The 23,965-nt window shown below is 43.3% G+C and overlaps 1 protein-coding gene across 1 annotated transcript; it reads right to left on the reverse strand.

Moving 5' to 3' along the window:
* Positions 1–1,810: 1,810 nt before the first annotated feature.
* BAG3 (BAG cochaperone 3) lies at positions 1,811–23,706 on the reverse strand. The gene is made up of 4 exons (XM_006267216.4): positions 23,459–23,706; positions 7,743–8,099; positions 5,393–5,779; positions 1,811–3,125 (listed from the first exon to the last, which is right to left on the reverse strand). The coding sequence occupies exons 1-4, from the start codon at positions 23,633–23,635 to the stop codon at positions 2,343–2,345; spliced, it is 1,704 nt and encodes a 567-aa protein (XP_006267278.2). The 5' UTR covers positions 23,636–23,706; the 3' UTR covers positions 1,811–2,342.
* Between the last annotated feature and the right edge of the window lie 259 nt (positions 23,707–23,965).

Raw genomic sequence — 23,965 nt, forward strand, 5'->3', positions numbered from 1 at the left:
AGCCTGAGAAGCATGATTCATAAAGAAAGCCTGAACGAACTAGGATTATTTAGTCTAGAGAAGATTGGGGAAGGTGGGGAATTTGATAAGTCTCCAAATACCTGAAGGGTGATTGGATAGAGGATGGTTATGGGCTTTTCTCTGTGTCCACAGGGGACAGGATAAGGAGCAATGGCAGAGGACATTAGATTGGAGATTAGGTGGAGCTTTGACAGTGAGTGGTCAAGCTTTGGAATAGGCTATTTCCATCCTTGGAAGTTTTCAAGAGCAGATTGAACAGACTTGTCTGAGATGATCCCACCCCGAGCAGTGGGCTGGACTAGGTGGCCTGTAGGATCATAGGAAAGTAGGGCTGGAAGGCCATTGTAAATAAAAAAGTTGCTATTCCATTTTACAATTTAAAAAGAACAAATCCTAGTTTGAGTGTAAATAACAACTGAAAACTGTTTTGCTTGAAGCCCTTCTCATGTGCACTGGTTTTTTACTAGTGTGACTGTTACCTTTAACATTGTTATAATTTTAAACACATGGAGTTAAAAGAAAAATTAGACACAGCATGCATGTCAATTAGACATGTTGCATGCCTGCCGATTGCTTAGGAAAGAGCAACTGAATTATGTTGTTTTGCCAAACAAACAAGCCAAAACAGAACGTCCCTGGCTGCCTACACACATTCAGGTCATCCAGGACAACTCCTGACAGAAAGCCTGACCTGTACAGAAGTTCAGGCAGAGAAGCAAACAACCTGCAGTGCGAAAGCTGAGCTGCCGGGATCCCTACTGCGCACAACCCAGAAAGCTTTGCAGGCTTTAAGTGAATGTAGGCACCAATCACAGAGAAGTTGGGAGTGGGATCTGTGCTGTGCACAAGAGTCCTCCAGCCTTTCCCCTCTCCTACACTCTGTTGGAGCCCAGCTAAGGCTGGGCAGGGCATATACTTGTATGCTTCCTTGCACCAAAGCGCTGAAGTGCGACTCAGGCAGGAAACAAGCCAGAAGCAAAACACCCCATAAGTGCTTCAGTGCTGGGCTTTTCCAGCCCAAAGCATGCAGGAGGGTGTTCTGCTCCCAACATTGCTCTCCCTTATCTTGTGGGAGGGAGGAGAAAAAGCAAAGTATACTGGCTGCCTGTACAGAAGTTGTCTCCTGAGATAGAAGTCTCCAGGGAGCCCCTGCACCCTGGTTGTTCCCAAGTTATTTTTCTCCCAGGGTTTGCTCTGGGAGAAAAAAAAAAAAGCTTAACTTCTGTACATTCGTGGTTTCACCTGAGAGCAGGGACTCTCCCTGGAAAAACTGAATGCCTGTCCAAGCTCCTTCTTAATGCCACAGATTCAGTGGTGTAAAAGGCTGCATGCAAATTCAGTGTGGGGCTTCTTGGTAAAATTGGATGACGGTAACACGATTTTCTTCGGCCAGGCTTCACATAAGAATGCCCCAAAATAAGTCCCTGACATTACCAGCAGGTCAATGAACTGTTATAAATTCCCTAACGCTACAAAAAAAGGCACAGGCAGTTAACGAACATATTGGGGAAGAGAGAGGAGGAGAGGAGAAAGGATAGAAAAGAGGATGATGAAATAGAAAAGTATCACTAAAAATCAAATGCAAAACCAAATACTTCTCCTTATCTTGTTGCAAAAAAAAGGGAAGTTATGAATGGACTCAAAGCTAACCGTAGTCCTGCTCAGAACTCACAGATGACCAGACGTTATCTAAACTATAAAGAGGGCATTAAAAACATTCCTATTTCTAGAAAGAGCAGAAAATTTCCAAATGCACTCAGCTTTCTATCTTATAAACCACAAGACTAAGTCAGATTTCTATATTATTTTATTTCCCTTTTAAAATATAGCATTGAAGTCCTACACACATAAATATCCCTACCATTTCTTACACATCGTCTATATATCATTACTTAAAGTGCCCAATTGTGAACATTAAAAATAAAATATTCTTGTTGGAGTGGCTACATTTATAGAAGGATTTGGGATTCTAAGTCCGCAGGGCATTGATTTTACAAAAATCACCTGCAAAAGAAACATTTCAATACAACATGCATCAATATTAACCCTGAGGGTTTTTTGCACTCAGATGGCACAGAAGTGACTGATGTACAGGGCCTGAAACATGTCTCTTTCTATTGTGTAAGAATATAGGATAAATGCATTACTTTTTTTTTTTTCTTATAGCCCCCTTGTTCAGCTACCCAAGTGTTTACTGTGTCCCAAGCTGCTATGTTGATTAAAAACCAGTTGATAAAAAGCTCCTGAAATGCATGCAACTTAAAATTCACTTAAACACACTTCGAGTTAAAAGTCCGAGAGCTTTATAATTTAGCATGTAGCTATGGTTCGGTTGGGTTATGAGATGGGTTTGTGGTGCTGGCAAGATTGGTAAATACTTCTTCCTTAGTTTCAGGCTGATGCCTTTCCATTTTGATTTCCTCTCTGGCAACTTGTTTACCTGCATCGCCCTTGCTTTTATCCACCACAGGATTAATCTCCATGATTTCCTGTGGTGGTTTATCATTCCCTGGAAAGAATGGCTGAAGTCCATCAGTTTCATCTGGTTCTGGGACATCTTCTGCTTTTTGTTCAAGTCTTTCCAAAATATTCTGGACCTTCCTTACACCATCTCTCCTAGCTTGGCGCACATCTGCACGACCCTCGGGGTCCACGGAGTCTAGGGCTAGCAACTCTTTGGTCAAATATTCTTCGATCATCAAATATTTTTTGTCATTTTTCTTGCCTTCAAAGGAATCCACTGCCTGCTCAAGCAACTGTACTTTATCTAGAATTGCCTCCACTTTCAAAACCCCAGGATGCTTCTGTGGCTCTTCCACTTCTTCCATGGTTTTCGGTGCTGGTGTCTCTTCAGGAGCAGGCCTCTCCTCTGGAGGTGCACTCTTAGGAGGACAGGAAATCTTTTTATCATCCCTCTCTGGCATGGGTACAGGTTTCTGTGGAGGTGGTTTAGAATCTGGCTCTTTGTGAACAACCTGAACGGGGATATAAGATGATGGCGCCCCAACTCCAGACGGTGGAACTGGGCTTGCTTTGTTTTCAGATCTGCTCTCAGGAGGTGGTCTTGGTGAGGTTTCTTGAGGTGGGATTTGCTGTGGAGAAGCCTGAACAGGAAGACAAGGATTTGTTTGGTTTTTGGAGACATGAAAACAACAACTCTTAATTTGTTTGGGTTTTTTTAAAAAGCAATTGCAACCTCAAAGCTCAGTTTTTTCAAAAGGATCTTGTGATTTTGGGTCTCCAACCTCAGACACCTTAAAACAGGGGTGGGCAAAATGCGGCCCGGGGGCCAGATGTGGCCTGCCAAGCCATTCTATCCGGCCTGCAGGGCCCCTAAAAAAATTTAGAAAATTAATATTTATCTGCCCCTGGCTGCCTATCATGCGGCCCACGATGGTTTGCCAAAACTCAGTAAGCGGCCCTCTGCCCAAAATAATTGCTCGCCCCTGCCTTAAAGGGCCAAGCACTTCCCTTCTGAAACGTGAGCCATGGGCGACTGGTACCTCCTGAGTCTGGGCAGGGGCACCAGATCGCCAACCGGACCCACCAGCAGCAAAACCAGAAGCACACTTCCACCAGCATTTCTGGTTTTGCAGCTGGTCCTTCCAGGGGGTGCACAGTCAATCTCAGGGGGTGCACATGCACCTGCATGCACCCCTGATGCATCACCAGTGACCAGAGACATTTTAAAATGTCTCTGAGGTGGTAGCACCTGAAGTCACTAGTTGCTATTGAAAACCAGGACCTCAAAATCTTTTCCATCATACCAAAGTTAACTGCTGCTTAAAAAACAAACAAACTTATGTCAAAACCAGCTTCTTACAGGACATGAGTATCAGCACTGTTAAGGTTGTAAACATAGTCTTTACCAATCAATCACAGGCTATTCCCAAAGTTTAGCAACTGAAATACTGATCCTTTGGGACAGGCCTAGAAAACTGGGAGGCAGATTTTATAACCTGGAACTAGCCCAGTAAGTACAATGGGCTCAGATGCAGATTCCAGTAGACCAGTGTAGCATCCCCCTCTCCCTTCTGGGAAATCTGGACCCGAGCCCATGCCCAGTTTGGCACAGAGTTGGAGTATATCAAAAGGCAGAAAGAGAATGTGGTAGAACCAATTCCTCTTATCAAACTTATAAACTGAAGACTAATCCATGGTCTTGTGCCAGGTTTTAGCTGTTTGTAGTCAGGTCTCTCATAAAAATCCAGTTTCCTTTACCTTTTAAAACAATGTTTTGAAAACAATTCAGAATTCTTCCGGACTCATTTCATGATTAAAACATTCCTACAACTAACCAAAAAAAGCTTTAATAAATGAAGTTGTTACAGTTTACCATACCATGAGGGTGTTTTACCTTAAATCAAAAATGTAGTCCTCCCTTTGTCTTTCTCATATGACTAATAGCATGTCCCCAAGCTGCAGTCTAGCAAAGGGTTGTAGCTTGTAGTGTCAGTCACAACTGAGTTTTGGTTCTGGGTCTGTAACCGATTTGCTGTGCAACCTGAAGGCACTCAGTTAGCTTATAGGTGCCTTGTAATATCCATTTTACAGTTGGGTATTATGCCAAATTAACTAGGGAGCTGAGAGTCTTAAATTGGTAAATGTAAAGTACTTGTAATACTCCTTATTCCAAAGGTTTCAATTTCAGAGGTGCTTGTCTAGGAAAGCACACACTGGTACTCCATTATGAAAAATTAGTCTCAAAAAGGTAGAAATTCATCATCCCGCACAATGCAGAATTGAACACATTGTTCCTAAATTTATAGAGAAAGCACTGTATGTAGATGAAAAACACTTAAATATTTAAGTATTTTTAATCTTTTTTCATTATGATAAAAGCAGCAATAATTTTCTTCACTTGGTGCTACAATAAAAGACATTAATGAGGCAAAGCTGCAATTTTTCTAGCAAACCCCCTGAGCCAGATTCTCCCATTACATATGCTTTAAAAACCCACACACGCAAACCACTTATGCAAGACAGACTTCATTGCAATTACTTTAATTTATGCTGGTAAAACAAGATGAGAATCCTGTTCTGGATGTCAAAATCAGTTGGTTTGGTGTACCCCAAGTTCTCTTGCTTTGCTTTGGCTCTAAATTTCAGGTTTTCACGCGTCTTGTGTGTGAACAGATATGAACAGAATCCCCCTCAGTAACATGGTAACTCTTAAAATATACTAAAAGCTAGATTTCAGGTAAAGTAAACTGGATTTACTTGAGCTGAGAACTCAGTGCTGGAATTAGGTTTCAGGAATATCTGTGCACTTACTAGTATGATCCAAGTGTTTAACTTAGGATGTCCCAAGCAAAATAACTGCTATATGCCCCAAAATTTAAAAAGTCACATTTCTGACTAGTCTGCCTACCTGTGGTCTGTCCACAACAGTCTGTACTCTGATGGGACTTGTGGGCTGTATCTGAGCGGTAACTCTGGCTGGTGAACTGTCACGACTTGATGAGCCTTTCTGAGACACTCTGAACGGAGGCTGTGCTCGTGTTGTCTTGGGCTCCCACTCATCAGCCTGAATTTTGTGATACACTGGGTGGTGGACTTGGTAATCGCTTTGCTGAGCAGGGTAGTGCGTCTTCTGTGCTTGATGGTAGACTTGTGGTTGTTGCCTGAGGATATTTTCTTCATGGATCACAGGGATTGGAATATAACCTCGAGGGAGCTGATGGCTTCCTGCATTGGCTCTGCCGGATAACTGGGGAGAAACTGGTGGCAATTCAGAATTTGAAGGAGACTGAGGTTGCTGTAAAAACAAAAAGTATTGTTACATTAATTGTTTTGTGATATTCACAGTTCCCAAACACACACAAACCAACGTGGGGGATGGAATCCGATTGTTGGCATATCCGAAACATCTAATCCTGGCCGACTCGATGTGTTTGTTTGGGGACCCAAGGGATAAACTACACAAGTGTGGGGCAATCATTATAATAGGTAGAAACCTGAGCTGTAGCATTCCCAAGTCTCAAACAGAGGAGGGAGGACAGATTTTATCATACTCTGAACCAGAGGCGGGCAGTTATTTCAGGCAGAGAGCTGCTTACCGAGTTTTGGTAAGCCATCAACAGCCGCATGACAGGCAGCCAGGGGCAACCAAATATTCATTTTCTAAATTTTTTTAGGGGCCCTGAAAGCTGGATAGAATGGCCTGGCAGCCCGCATCCGGCCCCCGGGCCACATTTTGCCCACCTCTGCTCTAAACTCAGTTCTTTTGCTCATCTCAACCCATAAATTTGGGACAGAGCTAAGCAACTAAAAGAAGGAAAAAGCCCCACTCCTCTTTCCCCACTGCTCTCCTTCCCTCCACCCCACACTGCCACCCTCACACAGTCACAGGGATTTAAATAGACTCATCCCGGTTCTTTCACCTGTGATGTTGTAGGTAGTTAGGGCTAGACTGTATACACTAGTCTCTTTTTCCCTGCAGCTTCTTGTGCCTGCAGTTTCACCAGCGTTAGCAATGGCATCATATTCCTGGTGCTAGCATTTCATTCAGCCATCGTTGTTGAAATCCTTTTTAGAGTTTAAGTAATACAATGCTGGTGGCTTCTGTTTACACTAGAAGTCCTAGTATCACACGCACTAGAGTCACTACGTTGGAGGGATATTTTAGGAAAACAAGGCCTTGTCTACACTAGGTTTATAGGCAGTCACCTTCTCTGGAGTGTTCATTATGTCTAGGGAAGAAAAGCACGCAGAGAAAGTGCAAGAGAGCAGTGTCAAAAGCACTTCTCCACCGTTCTGCCAAGTTGCACAATCCTGGGCGCGTTCTGAGCCACGTTGCTTAACAATGTGCTAAACCAGCTATAAAAATATTATCAGCTTAGTCAGGGACAAAATGCTGTTAGCCGAGACAAAGTTTTGGCCATGTCATTTATGGGCACAAATCTTGCTCAGCGTGAACCCTGCCACTCTGACAACCAGCTTGGTTGAAAGCTGTAGGATGGATAGGACCTCAAATTCAGTATCCCTTCCTTATTTAATCCAGGGCTGGAAAACCACCCCCCAATGCTTAGATTTAGTCCATGTGAGCACATTATCTCACTTCCAGTTCTCCAGCAAAGATACAAAACCAAAATCTAGTATTTCTGACATGCAAAGCAAGCAGAGCATTTAAATCTTTGCCATTACTGATTTTGTTACAAATCTATCAAAAGGAGAGAAAGAGAAACCCCCACAAAACACAAGTTTTCAGCAATTCACTTTTAAAGCTTTTTGTTTTTAGAGAGTTGACATGAAGTATAAAATTATAGCCTGTGAAACATCAAATTGCAAAACAGTGCTTACAAACACGCAGCGTGGTTGCTTCTAAAGAGATCCTATTTATTACTTTCAATTTTTGTTTTAACTTCCTATTTTTTCCATATCTATAGCACAGGACACCAGAGGGTCAACTATGCTGTCACTTACACTGGTATTAAAAAATAAATAAAATCACAAGTAATTCCACTGAAATCAGCCAGTGAAATAGGAGAACAATTTACATGCAGATCATTTGAGAAGGAGACCTTGTAAAGCCAGAGAAAATTAAAAGCCTTTAATGCTGAAGACTGCCAGCAGAATCATTAATGCATGTAATTTTCCACTTAGGTACTTTGAAAGTATTGGGAAAAAAAATGCAATTTGTGGTAAATTTGGACTTCTGAGCCGTAATGACATTGAGCTCGTAAGCGTGGCAAAGGCTCCCAGCAATACCGACAACTGACCTCAGGCCCATGTGAGGCTGGAACCGGGGCTGTCACAGCTGCTGTTGTCTGTCCACATTGTTTATCTGTCTGAGCAGCTTCAATTGGTCCCCAAGCAGGGGACTCCGAGCAGACGTAAGCCCCCGTTAAGGGTGATTGCGACCGCACTGTGGTGGGAGAAGTTTCTGCCTTGAATCGTTGCGTGGCAGGTTGAGGAGCGGAATAATACGTGTACTGTTGTCTGTTCTCAGCGCCTTCATGGATGACCGGAATAGGGATATAGCCAGCACGAAGTTTTGGGTATCCCATGCTTCCTTCTCTCACTTGTGGCTGCCGTGGGCTGTCGCGAGATGGACCGTTTGCTGATGACTGGCCTTCCTAAAAATTTAAAAATGTTAGGATTCAGAAGTTAGGCTCCATGCATCTTATAAGAATGAGTAACCCTAGCACTCATCCTTCAAAGAATTTTGTATATCTGAGCTTAATCTCCTCTGTTCCCATTACATTTCCAAAAAGAGAATAAGAACTAAATCATCCAGAACTGCATGCAGCATGAAAAAAAAGCTGAACAAATTATTTATCATGGTTGTATTGGCTGGGTCTGCTTTTTCCTCAGACCTGAAGAATGCACTGCATTCAAAAGCTCATTTAAGTCTAACCAAGCAGTTGCTCCAATGGGGGAAGGGGAGCAGGAGGACAGAACAAAAAAAAAAAACACCCCAAAAAACCAAACAAACCCAGCACACCACTGCCCACAAAAAAATCCTGATCTCTCCCTTGAACAAGGGATTTTTTTTTTAAGTTAGCATTCTTGACACAGTGATTTAGGCTTAAACATATATCACATTTCCTGACAATAGGCACATCTATACAAGACGTTTTTTGCGGAGTTGCCTAATCTGCTCCACAGTAAACGTCTCAGCACCTACACGCGTGCCCCTATTATGGCACAGTAAACTAATAGACAACACCACCAGTTAGTACTTGTAAATGCTGCACCAGAGTTTAGTGCAGAGCAATGTATATGTAGACACTAGCAGGGGTGGCTGGGGCACGAGGGTGCTTCCGTGCGTGGGGGATGCCTGCCGCCTAGCCCTGCACTGGAGCACCCTCGTGCGGCGGAGGGGCTGGCTGGGGCACACTGAGCCGGGTCAGAGCAGCGCTGAGCTGGCAGGGTGAACCCCCAGCTCTGCTGCTATAATCAGGGTTGCTCTGACCTGGCTCAACATGCTGTGGTCCCAGGCACACATTCAAATGCAGCACCCCAGAGTAATAAACTCCAGTACAATTTTACTGCTTCGAAGTAATTGCATGTGTAGGCACACCCAGTGAGTCTTATTTAAAACACACACACCTGTTATGGTGGGTAATTCCAACTTCAAACAGAATGATTTGGGTTTTACAGCAAAGTTTGCGACACCAGAAACAATTCTGTCAGCACCCTTGCAAATAAAGCCCATGCAGCAGCTAAGAGTGGAAAGAAATTCTCTAAGAAACCAGAGACTAACAGAAGGCCAGTGCTCATCAGTATTGTTCCTCCCACTGTCTATTTAAAGAGTGTTATTGATGTTGAGTGCTGAAGACTGTATCTGCTTCCAGCTAAGAATGAGGCATGAATCAGCTGCCATAGGAAGAAATCTAACATGGGAAATGAATAATATACATGGTGTCCAGATATGTTTATTATACAATACTAAACTCCTACATGTGATGGAAGTGATTTGTACCAATACCCCTCACAAGTCCTCTAATGAAGTTCTTCCTACAACGGCCTTTCTATTTTGAGGCCCTGTTAAGGGCCAAGTTCCAGATGTATCTCCAAGTAAGATCATGTAACAAGCACCTCTGTCACTCAGAGGGTAATGTCATTATTCAGTAAGAACGGAATTTAATAAGAGGACATGTAATACTAGGGTGGATACATTAAAGTTATTTTAAAAAAGGAGGGGTTTTGTAGTTTTATGTGGATATCCATATGTGAGCAGACTAATTCACTAAGATGACAATTATCTAGGTTTTCCAAATAGATACTGAGAGATCCTCCCAAACACCTACACCTCTTTAAAACAAAGATTACTCAAACCCAGGAAGCTCTAAAAGTTGCAGAGAATACATTCTACTGTTATAACAAAGAAAATGGGAACAAATGCAATCACAAGTGGAGTTCAACATGAGCATCTCTCTTTTTTTTCTTTTTTAATACTACTAAATCAGAAGAAACTCCACTAAAGGCATTTAGGACAATGAGGTCCAGGAAGTGTTCAAAGAATTTCCAATTAGCTTCTCCAAACAGTTACAGAGCCTACAAGTAATTCTTTACATAAGTTTAAGTTCTACTGATTTTTTCAGACTTACACCAAAAGCAAGATCAGCTCCTGTACGTGAATGTACTTGGCAGAGAAGGAGAGAAGAGAAGGAGACGAGCCCCAAGATCAAATAGCTGGCTCCTCTTTTCCAATTCTCCCTTTCTTCTGTATCACAGATTTGCTCCTGCATCTACAGCATTTGATCCTAGCAATCCTGGCAGTCAGAAAAGTTGAGGGTCCAACACACCCAGAAGAAACACCTTGCTGCTCAGTGCTGAGTCATTGAATTCCACGCTCGGTTTACAGCAGCTGCTCTGCACATTCCCTGCGAGGACAGAGTTCCTCGCAGCAGAACGAAAGAGGACTCCGGATGCCACCACATATTTCGGAGCAAATCACCCCACCTAGATCTGTGCATGAAGCATTCTCTCCGTGTGCAGATCATCCTGCCCTGCCACAAAAGGGAGGTTTTATAGCAGAAGGGGAAGGTAGCTTCTCCTCTAGTGCCAATACAAAGGACTAATGCTAGGGAAGGGTTAGAGGCAGACCCAGTCAGGAGGACAGTCAGGGATTCCCCAACAGATAACGTGTCCTGAAGCAGTACAATAACTTTCAGGGGCAGATCCAGAGGGAGTCAGTGGCATGGTCACACACCCCTTTCAGACCATGTTGTGGGAACAGACTTGCTTCAGGGACCATACAAAAAAAAAAAAATAATAAGTAAGAACCGCTGCACCCCACCACCACCACTTCTCAGCACTCCTCCCTCTTCCTCTGTGCTCATTCCCTCCTCTCCTCTTCTTCCTTCCCCACCACTGTCCCCAACTGAGCCAGGGCCAAAAGGAGCTCTAGAGCCACCCCTGCCCCCCTCCAAGGCTGCATGGGGTCCAGACTAAGCTAGGCAGTGACAGTGGCCAGCAGGTCCATCCTCCCTGCCTGATCTCTCTGGGTGTTCACTGCCAGCTTAGGAGCGGGCACGGGGAGGGGAAACCCATCTGCTGCCACTGTCCCTAGCTGACCCTGCTCCCTAGGCAGCCTGGCTGGAGTGGGGCAGGAGTGACCCTGGAGCTCATCCCACCCCCAGGCTGAGATGGTGATAGCAGCAGTGAGAGGGCAGGGAGGGGGGAAATGGGAGGTGCTGCTGAGCAAGGAGAAGGAAGGGGGTTCAGAGAGGAAGGAAGTGGCTTTTTTTTGCCCATTTGCTTGCTTTGAGGGACTGAAGAGAGTCCCCAGATGCTGCTCCTCTGGCATAGACTACCTGCCCTGGTGGGAACAGGGCTGAAGCCTCCGCCAGTAGTGCTGGTCAACTGCTCCTGCATCCCCCTTTACAAAACCCCAAATCCACCCATGGTAACCTTTCCTACAGAGTATCTATAACCAAAGGAGTCCATGGTAGCAAGATTTAAAAAGCAAACAAACCCTTAAGTGCCTACTAGGTTTGGGGGTGGGTCCTAAGTCCCCCAATACAGCAAAGCAAAGGGAAGCTTTGAAGACTTCCACCCTTCCCATTCAACTACTGGAAAGGAAGTCTTTACCTATACTCACTCTGAAAGTATTTCCATTTTCAAACTCATTGGACGGCCTGTACCTGCAAATTAGCTCAGCTTTGACTAAGCTGCCTCCACAACTCAACACCTTCTCAAAAATGCAAAGCCAGCAGTGCAAAGACGGTAATATTTTTTTAATGCCGAATTGTTGCTTGGAGGAAAAGTTCAGGGGAAAACATTAATAAGTCCAGACAAGCCCACGTTAAGCAAGAGAGCCTGAACTGTATTCCGGCAGTTTATCACTTATTTATAGCTCCAGGGGTAATGATAATTATCAACATATCCTGTGAAAAATTAAGGATTTAGTTAGTCCTTATAGATTCACTTCTTTTTCACGCTCAAGCAAAGGGACAGATAACTGTCATTGGTTAAAACATGTATCAGTCCAAGTACTCATATGACCATTGTTCTTTTGGCAACACACAACTTTATCCCCCTCTGCCTCATGTATAATGAAATGGGGATACATCTGACAGCAAGTTTAGGGAAAGTGATCCAATTACACCTCCTTTTCCTGGTCTGGATTATCCTTTTCATTAGTATCGCAAATTACTAGTAGCATTTTCTTATTCCAGCTTCTTTTTCTTTTCTGTCTCTCTTTCATCTCTCAAACTTCTGGCCCACCTATGTTTGCTTACGTTATTATGCAAGATAAAGTGTGATTGCATTTACAGGAAACAGGCATAACTAGCAAAAACACAAATGCAATCTTACTGATGTGACCCTTGTTCTCTCTCTGCCAATGAGTCACATGTAACCAAGTTACTTCCTTTTGCCATGTTTTTATATAACCTACCAATAAATTATCTTGGAAAAAACCCTCCAAATCGAGAGACCTATAATGGTTTTTCAACTGCTTAAATGGAAAAAAAAAAAAAAAAAAAATGTACCAGTCAATAGAAACAAGACAAAATTTAAACTGGCAATAATTTCCAGAAGAAAAGCAAAAGGATGCAAATATTGCATTAAAAAGTAGTAACTGGCACTACTACCAAATACTAATAACATAATAAATAGTAATTCAGTAACAAAGACACTTGTAGGTGGTGCCTTTTCTTGAACTAAGTGGAAATATTAAAAGCAGCTCCATATGAAGTCATCTATAAACACAAAATGATTTTGAGTTAACAGTTGACACTGGTGCATTTTTTTGTATAAAAAGACTTAATTAACATGTATCAACAGTAACAAGCATCCATCTTGGTTCCACGGTTTTTTAAAAATCGCCTTTGATTGGCCTATGGTCTCAGCAACCAGCCAACTAAATAGCATAGTAAAGATTAATGGCAGTAAGGCCTAGTCTACACTTTAAAATGTTGATGCTTTTATGTAAAGTGGTAGCCTTCCAACATGGGCATACATTGAATGCTTTAAGAATGCTTATGCTGGTAAGATTTGTTCTGGTTTAGCAGAGCAAAGTTAGCTATATTGGTATAAGGCACTTTAGATTAGTAACTGGATCTATCCTAGGGCTTTTCCTGGCCTAAATGTACCAATTAAAAAAAAGAGCCACAACAATTTGACTAAAATAGTTACTGTATGTCAGTACAACTGTCTGTGCAGACAAGCCTTTACAAGATAGCCCCCCAGTTTTTGGCCTTCAAAGCATTTTCTAGTATTGCAAATGCCATCTCATACCCACAGTAATGAATCAATATGAAACTTTATGCAAGATCTTTCCATGTGTTATGTGGTAAGTGTCAACAAGCTCGAATCCTTATGCTTGTGCCTGAATTGGCACTTGCACAGACCTCTGGTAGTAAGGCTTCACTAAAAAGGTAGGTTGCAGAGAACCTTCCTACCAACTGAGAAGTCCACTAATGAAGGTGCTTTAACAGCCTGAACGTCAGTGGGGATTTACTGCAGGATTAGTAGACTGGAAATGATTTACTGCAAATGTCTGCTTTCTTCACCCCCAAAGATCTAGATCCATAGACCATGTCTACAGAAGGGCTTCTGTAGTGCCTGGGGAAGGTGACAGTGATGCGTCTCTTCTACAGTTATCCACTGTGGATGTGTCAAATTCTCATAATCTGCATGTCTGATAAAATTATCTGTCCAACTTCTTAACTTTGCCTCCAGTCCTGTTCTCCTTGTGATCTCCGGTCCTTATTATGAATCAGAATAATGGGAGATCCAAGCGACCATGTGAAATTCATCAGAACCTTGAATTTTTCTGTAATTCAGAACCTTTAGAAAAATGTTTTTCTAGTAAATACAAAGGCTCAAAGATAGGAACAAACCTCTAATCATTCAAAACACAAAGAGAGACAGGACCCTGAACACAAAGACCACAGGCTACATAGGCCTTGTTTCAGTCAAAATACTTCAAATTGGTCTTTGTTCCTCTGTATATCTGGGCCTTTTATTATACTTTGAAATAGTAGTGGATGCACATTTTAAAAAGAACTAGATAATTTTAATGGTTGGGTTTCTAGTTTCAATTCACATTTGGATAGGCGAGAATCTAAGTTCCTTCTAGCATCTAAAAAGAACGCCATCGCTGCAAGGAAGAAGAGAGAAATCGGGAGCTAGAAATTTTTCACTGTAACGTCATGAAGGTGAAAATTCTGGGATCCCCCTTGAAGAGGTTTCAAGGGAAAGTTTCAGCATAGGAGCAGGAGTGTAGGCTGTCAATGCTTCGCCGTTTCAGTTTAAAGTTACTTGCCAGATTAGGTTTATTTGTTCAGAGACTGTATTTAGGACAAACCTGCATACAAATAAAATGACTAACACAGTAAGATAAAACTTTGTCTCTGCCCCTTCCTGGTTCAAATAAAGAAAGCAAAAAAATCCAACTCCTCCACACCGCTGTCACATAATGAACTAAAACATCCCTTAATAAATTGGGGGTGGGGAGGAACAGGGTCATACACAGTCTGTCACAGAGCTTAAAAGCTGCAAGTAATCATTAATATGGTTGAAGTTCCTCAAAATTGGTTGGAGCAATGAACATTTTAAATATTTCTTTTTCATTTTTTTACAAAGTTTTTTTTTTAAAGAAAAACAGGAGTTTAAACACAAGTGGATGAGGAGAAAAAAAGTTGAAAAGTAAGGATAATTTGAAAAAAATATATATACACTCGTGTGTGTGTGTGTACGCACATGTACATGTATATAAAATAAAACATGTAGGCCCTCTCCTTTGTTCAAAGCATACAGTATGTAACTGCAACACCCACCCCCTCTCAAAAACAGGTTCCAAGATCTGAGCCAACACCTACAACACAGACACTTCAGTTGTTTTTTTTGTTTTTTTGGGGTTTTTTTAAAGCATAAGCTTTGAGCCAATCCAACACTTTACAAGCTACTCCTCTTAAAAAAAATATATAGTACCAACATCAAGTGATCCTGGTTGCTCAGATGAACAAGAAAGTGTTCTGCTGCATTCCAAATACGCTGGAAATGACAGAGACATGCAGTGCTGGAGGCTAAGCTAAGGGGTTATTAAACGATCACACCTCTTGGTGAAGAAAGCATGTGTTGCTGTTGCGAGGTCATCACCAAGATAAATAAAGGTACAGCCAGCACTAGTTGTGCACATGGAAAAAACACTTCATGCCACTCTACATCCTGCACTTGGCTTCCCATGGAAAGGGCATGGTTGGAGTGGAACCAAGAGCCTTAACCTTAGTTGCATGTTTTATGAGTACACTCAGCAAGTGCGCCACGAAAGAAGAGAGAGAATCATTGTAGTGACATGCTCTGTGCAGCAGTAGTCTTTTTATGGTGGAAGATGAGGCAACTCAAACACACCCAGCTGACTTCCCAGCATTGTTTCATATTAAAAGACAAAACTCCATTGTCATCATCAGTAGGACAAATCCTGGAGTCCTGCCTTGAGCTGTCAGTCACTCTTTACTTTGGCAAACCCCTACTGAACTAATCTAAGCAACTGTACCGATATCTTGAAATTTGCCGGAATACCCTGAATACAAAGCTATGGTATCTGCACAAAACCCAAATTTCTAAATCTGAGACTACCTGTGGGGCAGATGGGGCACAGGAGTGAACTTTATATACAAATAGTTAAAAACAGTATTTTTGTTGCTTGCAAAAAACCCACAAATCTAACAATTTTCACAAGCTGTGTTCACTAATTCCAGTGGATTAGGCCTCTAAACAGAAAACACACCTCATGTACTATACTAGTGAGCTGTTCTCTAGTTCTTACAGAAAGGATAAAATAGACATGAAGGGGGCGGAGGGGGAAAGAACCCATGTGTGATGTTAAATTAATTTTTAGAAGCCAAGCACGCTAGGATTTGTCTTACAGGTAGGGACCCACCAAAATTGCAGCAGAAGTGAGCTACATGGTGGCTCCTTTAGTCTTTCAGGTTCCCCCATGCATGCCATCCTCCCTGCTGCAAAAACCATGGTTTTAAATATGGCATGGTTTTTGCTTCCCACCATTGATTGGCTGAAGGTCCAGGCGGCTTGTTGTTGACTAACCAGAATGCAAAAATGGCACCATATTTAAAACCGCAGTTTTTGCCTCCTCACCAGAAGCGAGCGGCGAGGACCCTCTGCCAATCAGCATGCAAGGGAACCTGAAGATTAAAGGAGCCGCCATGCAGGCCACTTCCACTGTGCTTTGGTAGGACCCTACTTATAAGGTTACTGCAAGAAAAATGTAGTTCCCCCCCCCCCCCCCCAAGCTCTAGGTCCAATCCAGGACCCTTCACTTGCTACTGATTTCAATGACATCATGAACTTGTCCCAGCAAATCACTTAAAAAAAAAAAAAAAAAAGAAATAAGCAGTAGCAAAGGCTCCTCGCATTCACTTCAGAGGAGGGGTAGGTCAGGGGTGGGCAAAATGCGGCCCAAGGGCCAGATGTGGCCCGCCAGGCCATTCTATCTGGCCCGCGGGGCCCCTAAAAAATTTAGAAAATTAATATTTATCTGCTCTGGGCTGCCTGTCATGCGGCCCTCGATGGCTTGCCAAAACTCAGTAAGCAGCCCTCTGCCCAAAATATTTGCCCACCCCGGGGTAGGTTCAAGCTCTGTTCCACACAAGTGCTGGTTGTAGGCTATGGCTTCGTGTTTTCAGGGAGCGGAAGTTCTCACAAGACAGAACGACAATATAAAATAAACCAACCAAGACTGCCAAAGTCATTTGTGGCATTTTAGGGAATAAATTGCTTTGTACATGCACATAATCTACTTTCAAACAGAGGTGTTCATTAATGACAATTAAAAAAAAAAGTTAATAGCTTATATCCTAGGCCAAGTAGAAAGCAATACTTCCATTTATAAGAGACCACAATGTCACAGGAAAGAAAAAGAAGTGCGCTCAACTAAAACAAAAACAAAGAAAAAAAACCTGATCCTTGTCCTCTTCTCATTTAATTATAGCCAAACCTGCATTCTTTTTTAAGCAGAATGCAAAGCAATGGCTTTAGCTATAACTCAAGTGTTACCATCTTTACTATTGGTATAAGCCAGCACATCCCAAAATATCTGCTGTAATTAGTGTATTAACTAAAACATGCATTTTAACCAGTTCTCAAAGATGCTATACATTTACGTGCATTAACAATAGTCCAAAACATTTACATAAGTGCTCTCCATTCCTCATTCTCAGAGCACTCTACAAACCTGAGTGAAGGGAAAAACCAGCTCCCAGATCAATGCTCCTCTACTTAGTGCTTCTCACTGCTGCAATTCATGGATTGCAACCAAGTAACTCTGTCATGATTCTCAGATCATACTCTCATTCATTTAGTGCTTACATATAAGTGCATGGGGTTTTGAGTGAGGTATCATTAGCAAGTGACTGAAGAAAGTGAGGATAACTCATGCGTAAATTTAGTCTCATGAGTTACCTTAAAAAAAACAAACCCTCTCTTCACATCATGTAGTCTATTTATATAGCAACCTGCTTTTGACGTGTTATTTATTTAATGCTGATGTTTTGTTTCATGCCTTACACAAGCGAGTATAGGATTTTACTTGTCTTGTTAATCCTGGTTGATAGGCAAGTAATTGCTATTTATGTACCTCGCAAGTACTGCATCAATGTGTTCTCAATTAACACATCAAAAGAAGGAAGAAACAAATCTAACTTGCGAGTCCTAGGCAGTTCAGGAGTTGTGATCCATACTTTTAGCTATTAATAAAAAACAACCTAGTCATGCCTTGTTTTAGGACTTAAAAACTAGGATTTTCTTGATTGCTGAGCAACTTCTTATGCTGTAACGTCCTAGCCCAGAACATGAAGACACTTGCCCTTGATGCCCACAAACGATGTCAGCCCGCACAAGTTGGATCACATGGGCCGAACTGAACAACTGATAAAGACAAGAGTTTTCAAGGGAGAAACAGCAGCTCCTCTCAGCCCATCAGCTTTGAACTGGTAGGTTTGAAGTAATGCGCTTTGTAATGGGAAATAAGATTGTTTTTTGTGTTAGGATTATAAGGATGACAACAGGCTCTACCAGTTTATATCTATTCATTGGCCATTTGCCTCCTAAGCAGGCTTACAGTCTTCTGCACTCCTAATATTCACTGCATGCCATATCCTTAGGGCACAGACAAAGAAACAAGCCTCAAGAAGCAGCAAGGTTGTCACACACGAAAAGGAAACTAATAGCCAGTCAAGAACCATTTTATTTAGACCCAAAGTCAAAAGATTTCATCTAATCTGGAAACAGGTTAGGAATGCAGTACCAATGCCACAGATGAGTGATAAACAGGCTCTCACAGAAGAGTAGTATTAGTTATCTATCCCAGGCGATTTCTGATGGGTATGAATGTTTGCTTAAATCTGGTTCACCACTGTCCAAGCAAGGACTACTCCATTGGTTTAATCAGAGGCCAAGTCATCAGTCATGCCTGTACACTGGCCATACATGACAAAAAACAAGACTCCTAGGCAAAAAATGCCATCACAGCACTCTTTCCTGATAAGAGGGCATATCACTCCTAATCAAGTCCTAACATGTCTCAATTTAGGGAATCAAAAATACAACAACTTCTACAGTCATACAAGGGTGAATTTGTGGGCATGATTGTGCATGCAGTGAAAATTCAAATACAAAGCAACGCATGGCATACATTGATAGCATTACTCAGTGCTGACTGTTTTCAAAAACTCCACCCATGTTTATCCATTGAGTAAAGGCTGATATTTGGGAGTAAGAGAAGGGCGAGAGGGAAGACAGTCAGGATTGTATCTCTACCCTGCCGTCTACAGGATTTCATTCTAGCGGTTACATGTATACAGCTCTTCCCCACAGTCCTCCTAAAACAAGGGAATAGCCATTCTTTGCATCGTTGACACTAATCTTATGTAGACTTTAGATTATGATTTGTATGGGATGGTTTGGATAAGGATGATCCTGCTTCAGGCAGAGGGTTGGACTAGATTTTTCTGGAGGTCCCTTCCAGCCTGACTTCTACAGCTGCAAAATCATTGTTGGCTGGACGGCTTCAAGAACTGCTACTTTCATGACTGATAAGAGTCAATAACCATAGTTCAGGGACAGTTCAAAGCTGTGCCAATTAGTCACAGTTTCCAACCTGCTGCCCCTGAGAACATGGTGATCAGTCTCCCTACAAGTAATGCCTTTGGTGGTTTCTAGTTGCAATAAACTTCAAGAGGACTGCTGCACGTGGATGAGGGGTTTAAGTGAAACCATCATTTCAATTCCATCTTCAGGCTTTCTGGGGATGCAGCCCACTGAACAGAGTGATCCACTTAAAAAAAAAAAATCTTAGCAGAAATCAGACTTATGACAGTATAATTTTACCCAGGAACACAAGTGTCATATACACACAGATACATCAGGAAAGACGGTCCTATCACAGAAGCTATAAGAAAAACATCAGTTATAGGTGTGTTATAAACTAAGTGACTGATCGTCACTATTCACTGTCTGTGGGCGCGCACTCCATAATATGAAAAGCAAGTCATTCAAGAAATGAGGAATTGAATAACTAGAAAATAGTTATTAACAAAATTTGTCCGAGTGGGCTCACTGCTTTTCAGTCATTCACAAAACACATGGCCGCTATTCACTACAGTCAAGACAGGTTTGATATTCCTTCTTGATCCCTGCCAGTGTCCCTAATCCAGCCCGATACCGCTGTTATTATAGCAAGGGTGTTTGCATCGAAGCTGCTAACCAGGACATATCCCCTCCAAATCACCCCTTTCAGAAAAATCTAACAGACGACAGAAATGGGCATTCTTCATATAGGCTAAAACAGGGGTTGGCAAAGTGGTAAATCTGGCCAGCAGCCAGACTCCCTTTCCCAGCAGCCCTTGCCTACGTCACTGCAGCTGGTTTCTATGGAGACCCCAGCAGGGGTGGGGCCATGACACCGTGGGGCCAGGGTGCCCAGGAAGACCAGCCACAGCAGCACTGGCAGGGCGCATGGCTGGATGGGTAGCTGCTCTGAGGCCAGGGCTGGGATCTTGCAGTGGGGACAGCGTGACCTGGAGCTGGGGCACAACTGCGATCCGCTGCCCATGCACCCATGTCCAGGGCATGCGGGCAGCAGGACACCGCTCTGCCCCAGCTCCAGACCACGTGTCACCACCGCAAGATCCCAGCCCTGGAGCAGCTCCGCACCTAACTGTGCGCCCTGCCAGTGCTGCTGGGGCCGGTTTCCTTGGAAACCCTGGCCCCTGGTGTCATGGACCCACCGCTGCTGGGGTCTCCATGGAAACCGGCCGCAGCAACGTGGGCAGGGGCTGCCGGGAAATGGAGTCCACCATGGGCCCAATCTAGCCCATGGGCCAGACTTTGTCCGCCCCAGCTAATAGGTAATAATGAAAGTAGAGGACCACCTGGTACAAAGGCAGTCTGTTATAACTTTCTGGTTAAAATGACAATATAACTCCCAATTCTATTGATGGAAAAGGGTCCGGGGTTGGGGTTCAAGTTTTAATATAGCCCAATTCTTCTCACTTACACTACTATAAATCTGTAGTGATCTACTGAAGTCAGTAGTTACACTATGTAAACTAGTTAGAAATTGACTTAGCCTTTTATGTTCCATTTAAAAATTTTAAAAAAATAGTCACTGCATAGGTCACTCAAAAAGGACTGAAAAGGATATGGATAATTTTTAATTTGTGTTTTATCATTACTAGGGCAATCCATGGAATCAATGTTTTTATTAACTGCTTTTAAGAACTTATCAAAATGATAAAGCATCACTGAAATATTAACATGTTGTCCTTTTAGGATTAATTGTATTATAGCAGGGCAAACAGCAAGCATCTCAGTTCTACAGTCTTCAGTTAATCCTAGATATCAAGAAACCACTAGAAGACACTCTGAAAAGTGTTCTCTTCCTGCCTGTACAACTGATCTGGTTCCTTTCATTCACTATGATAAGGCTCATAATTAAAATGTGGCTCCAGAAAGTCTGTGCGTAGAGTTGAGTGTGAAAGTAAAGATTAATCATTATTTTTTTGGATGATACTTTTACTCACGCACACACTTCAGAAAACAAAAAAATATTTTCTTGAGGTCAAATTCTGAGACCTTTTCAAAGCAAAGTAGTACCTTACTGTGGAATACTCCTAAACTAAATGGAAGCAAAGATTTAGAAATGGACCCAAATCAAGGCCTGTATCAGAACATTATATAAGCAAAAGATGTATTAATATCAGTTGAAGTTGTCGTTTTGCCCATAAGAGAACAGCATTCAAGATCAACAGCTTCCCCTTTTCTTGTTTGAAAGCACTATCCTGTGTCAGGATGAACAACCCATAGCATACAAATTACAGTTTGTGAAATATAGATAATTATTTTCCAAATTGGAAAACCTGGTCATTTCATAACTGCTCCTCAGAGGCAGGTGCAATTACCCGTTTGTATCTTTCTCAGTGAAGATACAGTTTTTCCTTTTCCTAAACTACTATTTGTAACAGCATCCTTGAAACATTGCAGGAAAGGTGTCATTTTTCATTATCCCAGGTGCCAAGATAAAATAGGGCTGAGAACGTATTAGGTTTCAATCACAGATGAAGAACACTGATCCACTACCTTGGTTCAAGACTGTCCTGTTTCTGCATGATCAAAAACAGCTGAAATACAGACTTTTTCCTTTTAGTTTCCCAAGGGATAACATGTTTAGGACATAAGTCATTAAATAAGGCACTCTAACTGTAAAACAATTGAAAACTGCGCAAAACTTAAAATATTTATTACATGCCTCGCAGCAGTGCCAGTGTGGGGTCACATTGTACAGTAGGAGGGCATTCTGAATGAAGGTAAGTTAAAACTATTTCTATTTTTTTTAATTTAATATTAACAGTATTATTGAACTATATTTTTCTATGATATCTTTACACTGGTGTAAAAAAACAATTGTTTTGACGTTAAACAATACTTATCAATATGTCTTTGAAAAAGAAAACTTTCAAAAATAAAGATAGCAATGAATTTTTTTGGGGGGTAGAACTGCCGCATTCAATAAAATTTTAGATTACAAAAAAAAAAAGCAGCGAAAACAAAACACACACAACCCCTCCCCTCCCGCTGGCTCTGAACCATGTCATTTCATTTATACCAGTGGGGTTAGAAGTCACTTAACACTGAAAAAAGGACTATAATTTCCTCTGACTTCTGTCTAGCACCATATTCCTTTTCTGTTGGGTTCTTGGATCTACATTTTCAAAACGGTAGGAAAAAGCTAGCTTTACTCCATTATTTAAAATGCCGTGTTCATCTGTTGTATTTATTACTTCAAACTACATTATGAAAGACTACAAATACAAAAAAAAAAAAAAAAAAGTTACTAAAGAAATTCGCTTTCTACAGGCTAGTTTATCAGATTACATTCCAGGCCTCTTCCAAATATAATTTAAAAAAAACCTAAGATGCTTTAAATGGGTTCTGTTTATGTGTCAACCCAGGCAACAATCCTTTTTCAGTAAAGAGGCCCTAAGTCTTACCATGGCCCTGATAAAACAGCCAAGCAGCAGTGACCGCCAGAATAGTTTGCACATGTCATGATGATCCAAATGTTTCACTACCCGGCAGCAGCCTGCTCGCTTCCAGGCCTCGTCCTGCTAGTGCCGCACCATTTTGAGACAACAGCTGGAAGTTCCAACTAGTTTCCAAAGCGTCAGGAACCTTCCCTGGCAGCTGAAGCAATCAGGCCTTCAGGCTGCCGGCCAAATGTGCGGCTCCAAAGCGTCCACCCAAACTTCTTTCAGCACAGGCCTAAGCAGCTCTGGGAGCTTCCTTTCCTCCGATGTCCTACCCCGTCCCAGAGACGGTACTAATGTCATTACCGACATTAATGCCAGGACAGTCCTATTTTACCATCATTACTTAAGAGGATGTTCAGAAGTAAAAGGCAAGGGGCAAAGGTCGGGGCCGCACCGGATGATCTTATGAGGTCCCTTCTAGCCCTAATGTCTGCAAAAGTCTAAAGTTTACGGGATCAGCACCCAAAACGAAGCCGGGTGAACACAGGGAGAGAGACGCGCCCGCTGTTTTGTCACCGGTCTCTGAACACCTCCTTCCAGCTCCTTCTCTCCTGGCAGCTGCATAAACCCCGCAACCCCCCACTGGCACGGCAGAGCCTTCTCCCATCAGAGGGACTTGCCTTGCAGCAACAACAAATAAAAGACCCGTTGGCAAGGAAGGACACCTAGAAACCCCCCCAGGCGCGTTTCTTTCCCCCTCTGGAGGCTCCTCGTCTCATGGACATATTAGGAGCGGCGAGCGCAGGGGCGAGCGCCCAGCCGCGCAGCCAGCCAGGCGGAGGGGAAGGACAAGGGGAAACAAACCCACCCACCCCGTGCCAAGTCTCCGCTTCTCTCGCTGCACGGGCGGCTAAACCCGCTCGGGACTCGGGACTCGGCACGGGCAAGCGGGCGCCGGCGGGCACCGCAGTGCGGAGGGCAGAGCCGGGTACCTGGGGCCCGTGCAGGCGCGGGTCGGTCCAGGTGGTGGTGCGGCTGTTGTGGTCCACGAAGAAGGGCCAGCCCGTCTGCGGGTCCACCTTGATCTCCCAGCCCGGCGGCAGCGGCTCGGCGCTGCCCTCCATGCGCGGCGCGGGAGGCTGCGGGGCGGCAGCGGCGGCGGAGCTCATGCGGGCGGTGCGAGCCGTGCACCGCGGCCGGGAGCCTTTATGTGGCCGGGCGGGGAGGGAGGGGGTGGAAGGGTCTGGAAATAGCAGCTCGGCGCAAAGGGGCCGGCGGAGGAGGGGAAGGGGAGGAGAAGGAGGAGGAGAGACGGCCCGGCTGGAAACTTCTGGCGGCGTCCAGCCCGGCCACCCCCCGCCCCGCAGCGGTGCCGCGCGGCCGCGCTCAAACTTCAATGCATTCCCCCACCCCAATTGTTTTTGGAGGCTGCGCTTTAGGGACAAGCCGGCGGCTGATGGCTCCCCCCGCCAGGTCTCTGCCAGGCAGGGTTGTGTAAC

This window comes from Alligator mississippiensis, chromosome 6 (assembly GCF_030867095.1).
Source record: "Alligator mississippiensis isolate rAllMis1 chromosome 6, rAllMis1, whole genome shotgun sequence".
Lineage (NCBI taxonomy): Eukaryota > Metazoa > Chordata > Crocodylia > Alligatoridae > Alligator > Alligator mississippiensis.

Coding starts and splice junctions, on each gene's coding strand:
- BAG3 (XM_006267216.4), bottom strand. CDS start 23,635: ATGAGCTCCGCCGCCGCTGCCGCCCCGCAGCCTCCCGCGCCGCGCATG. Junction 8,100..23,458: donor CGCGCCTGCACGGGCCCCAG/GTACCCGGCTCT, acceptor TTAAATTTTTAG/GAAGGCCAGTCATCAGCAAA. Junction 3,126..5,392: donor CTGTTGTGGACAGACCACAG/GTAGGCAGACTA, acceptor CTTCCTGTTCAG/GCTTCTCCACAGCAAATCCC.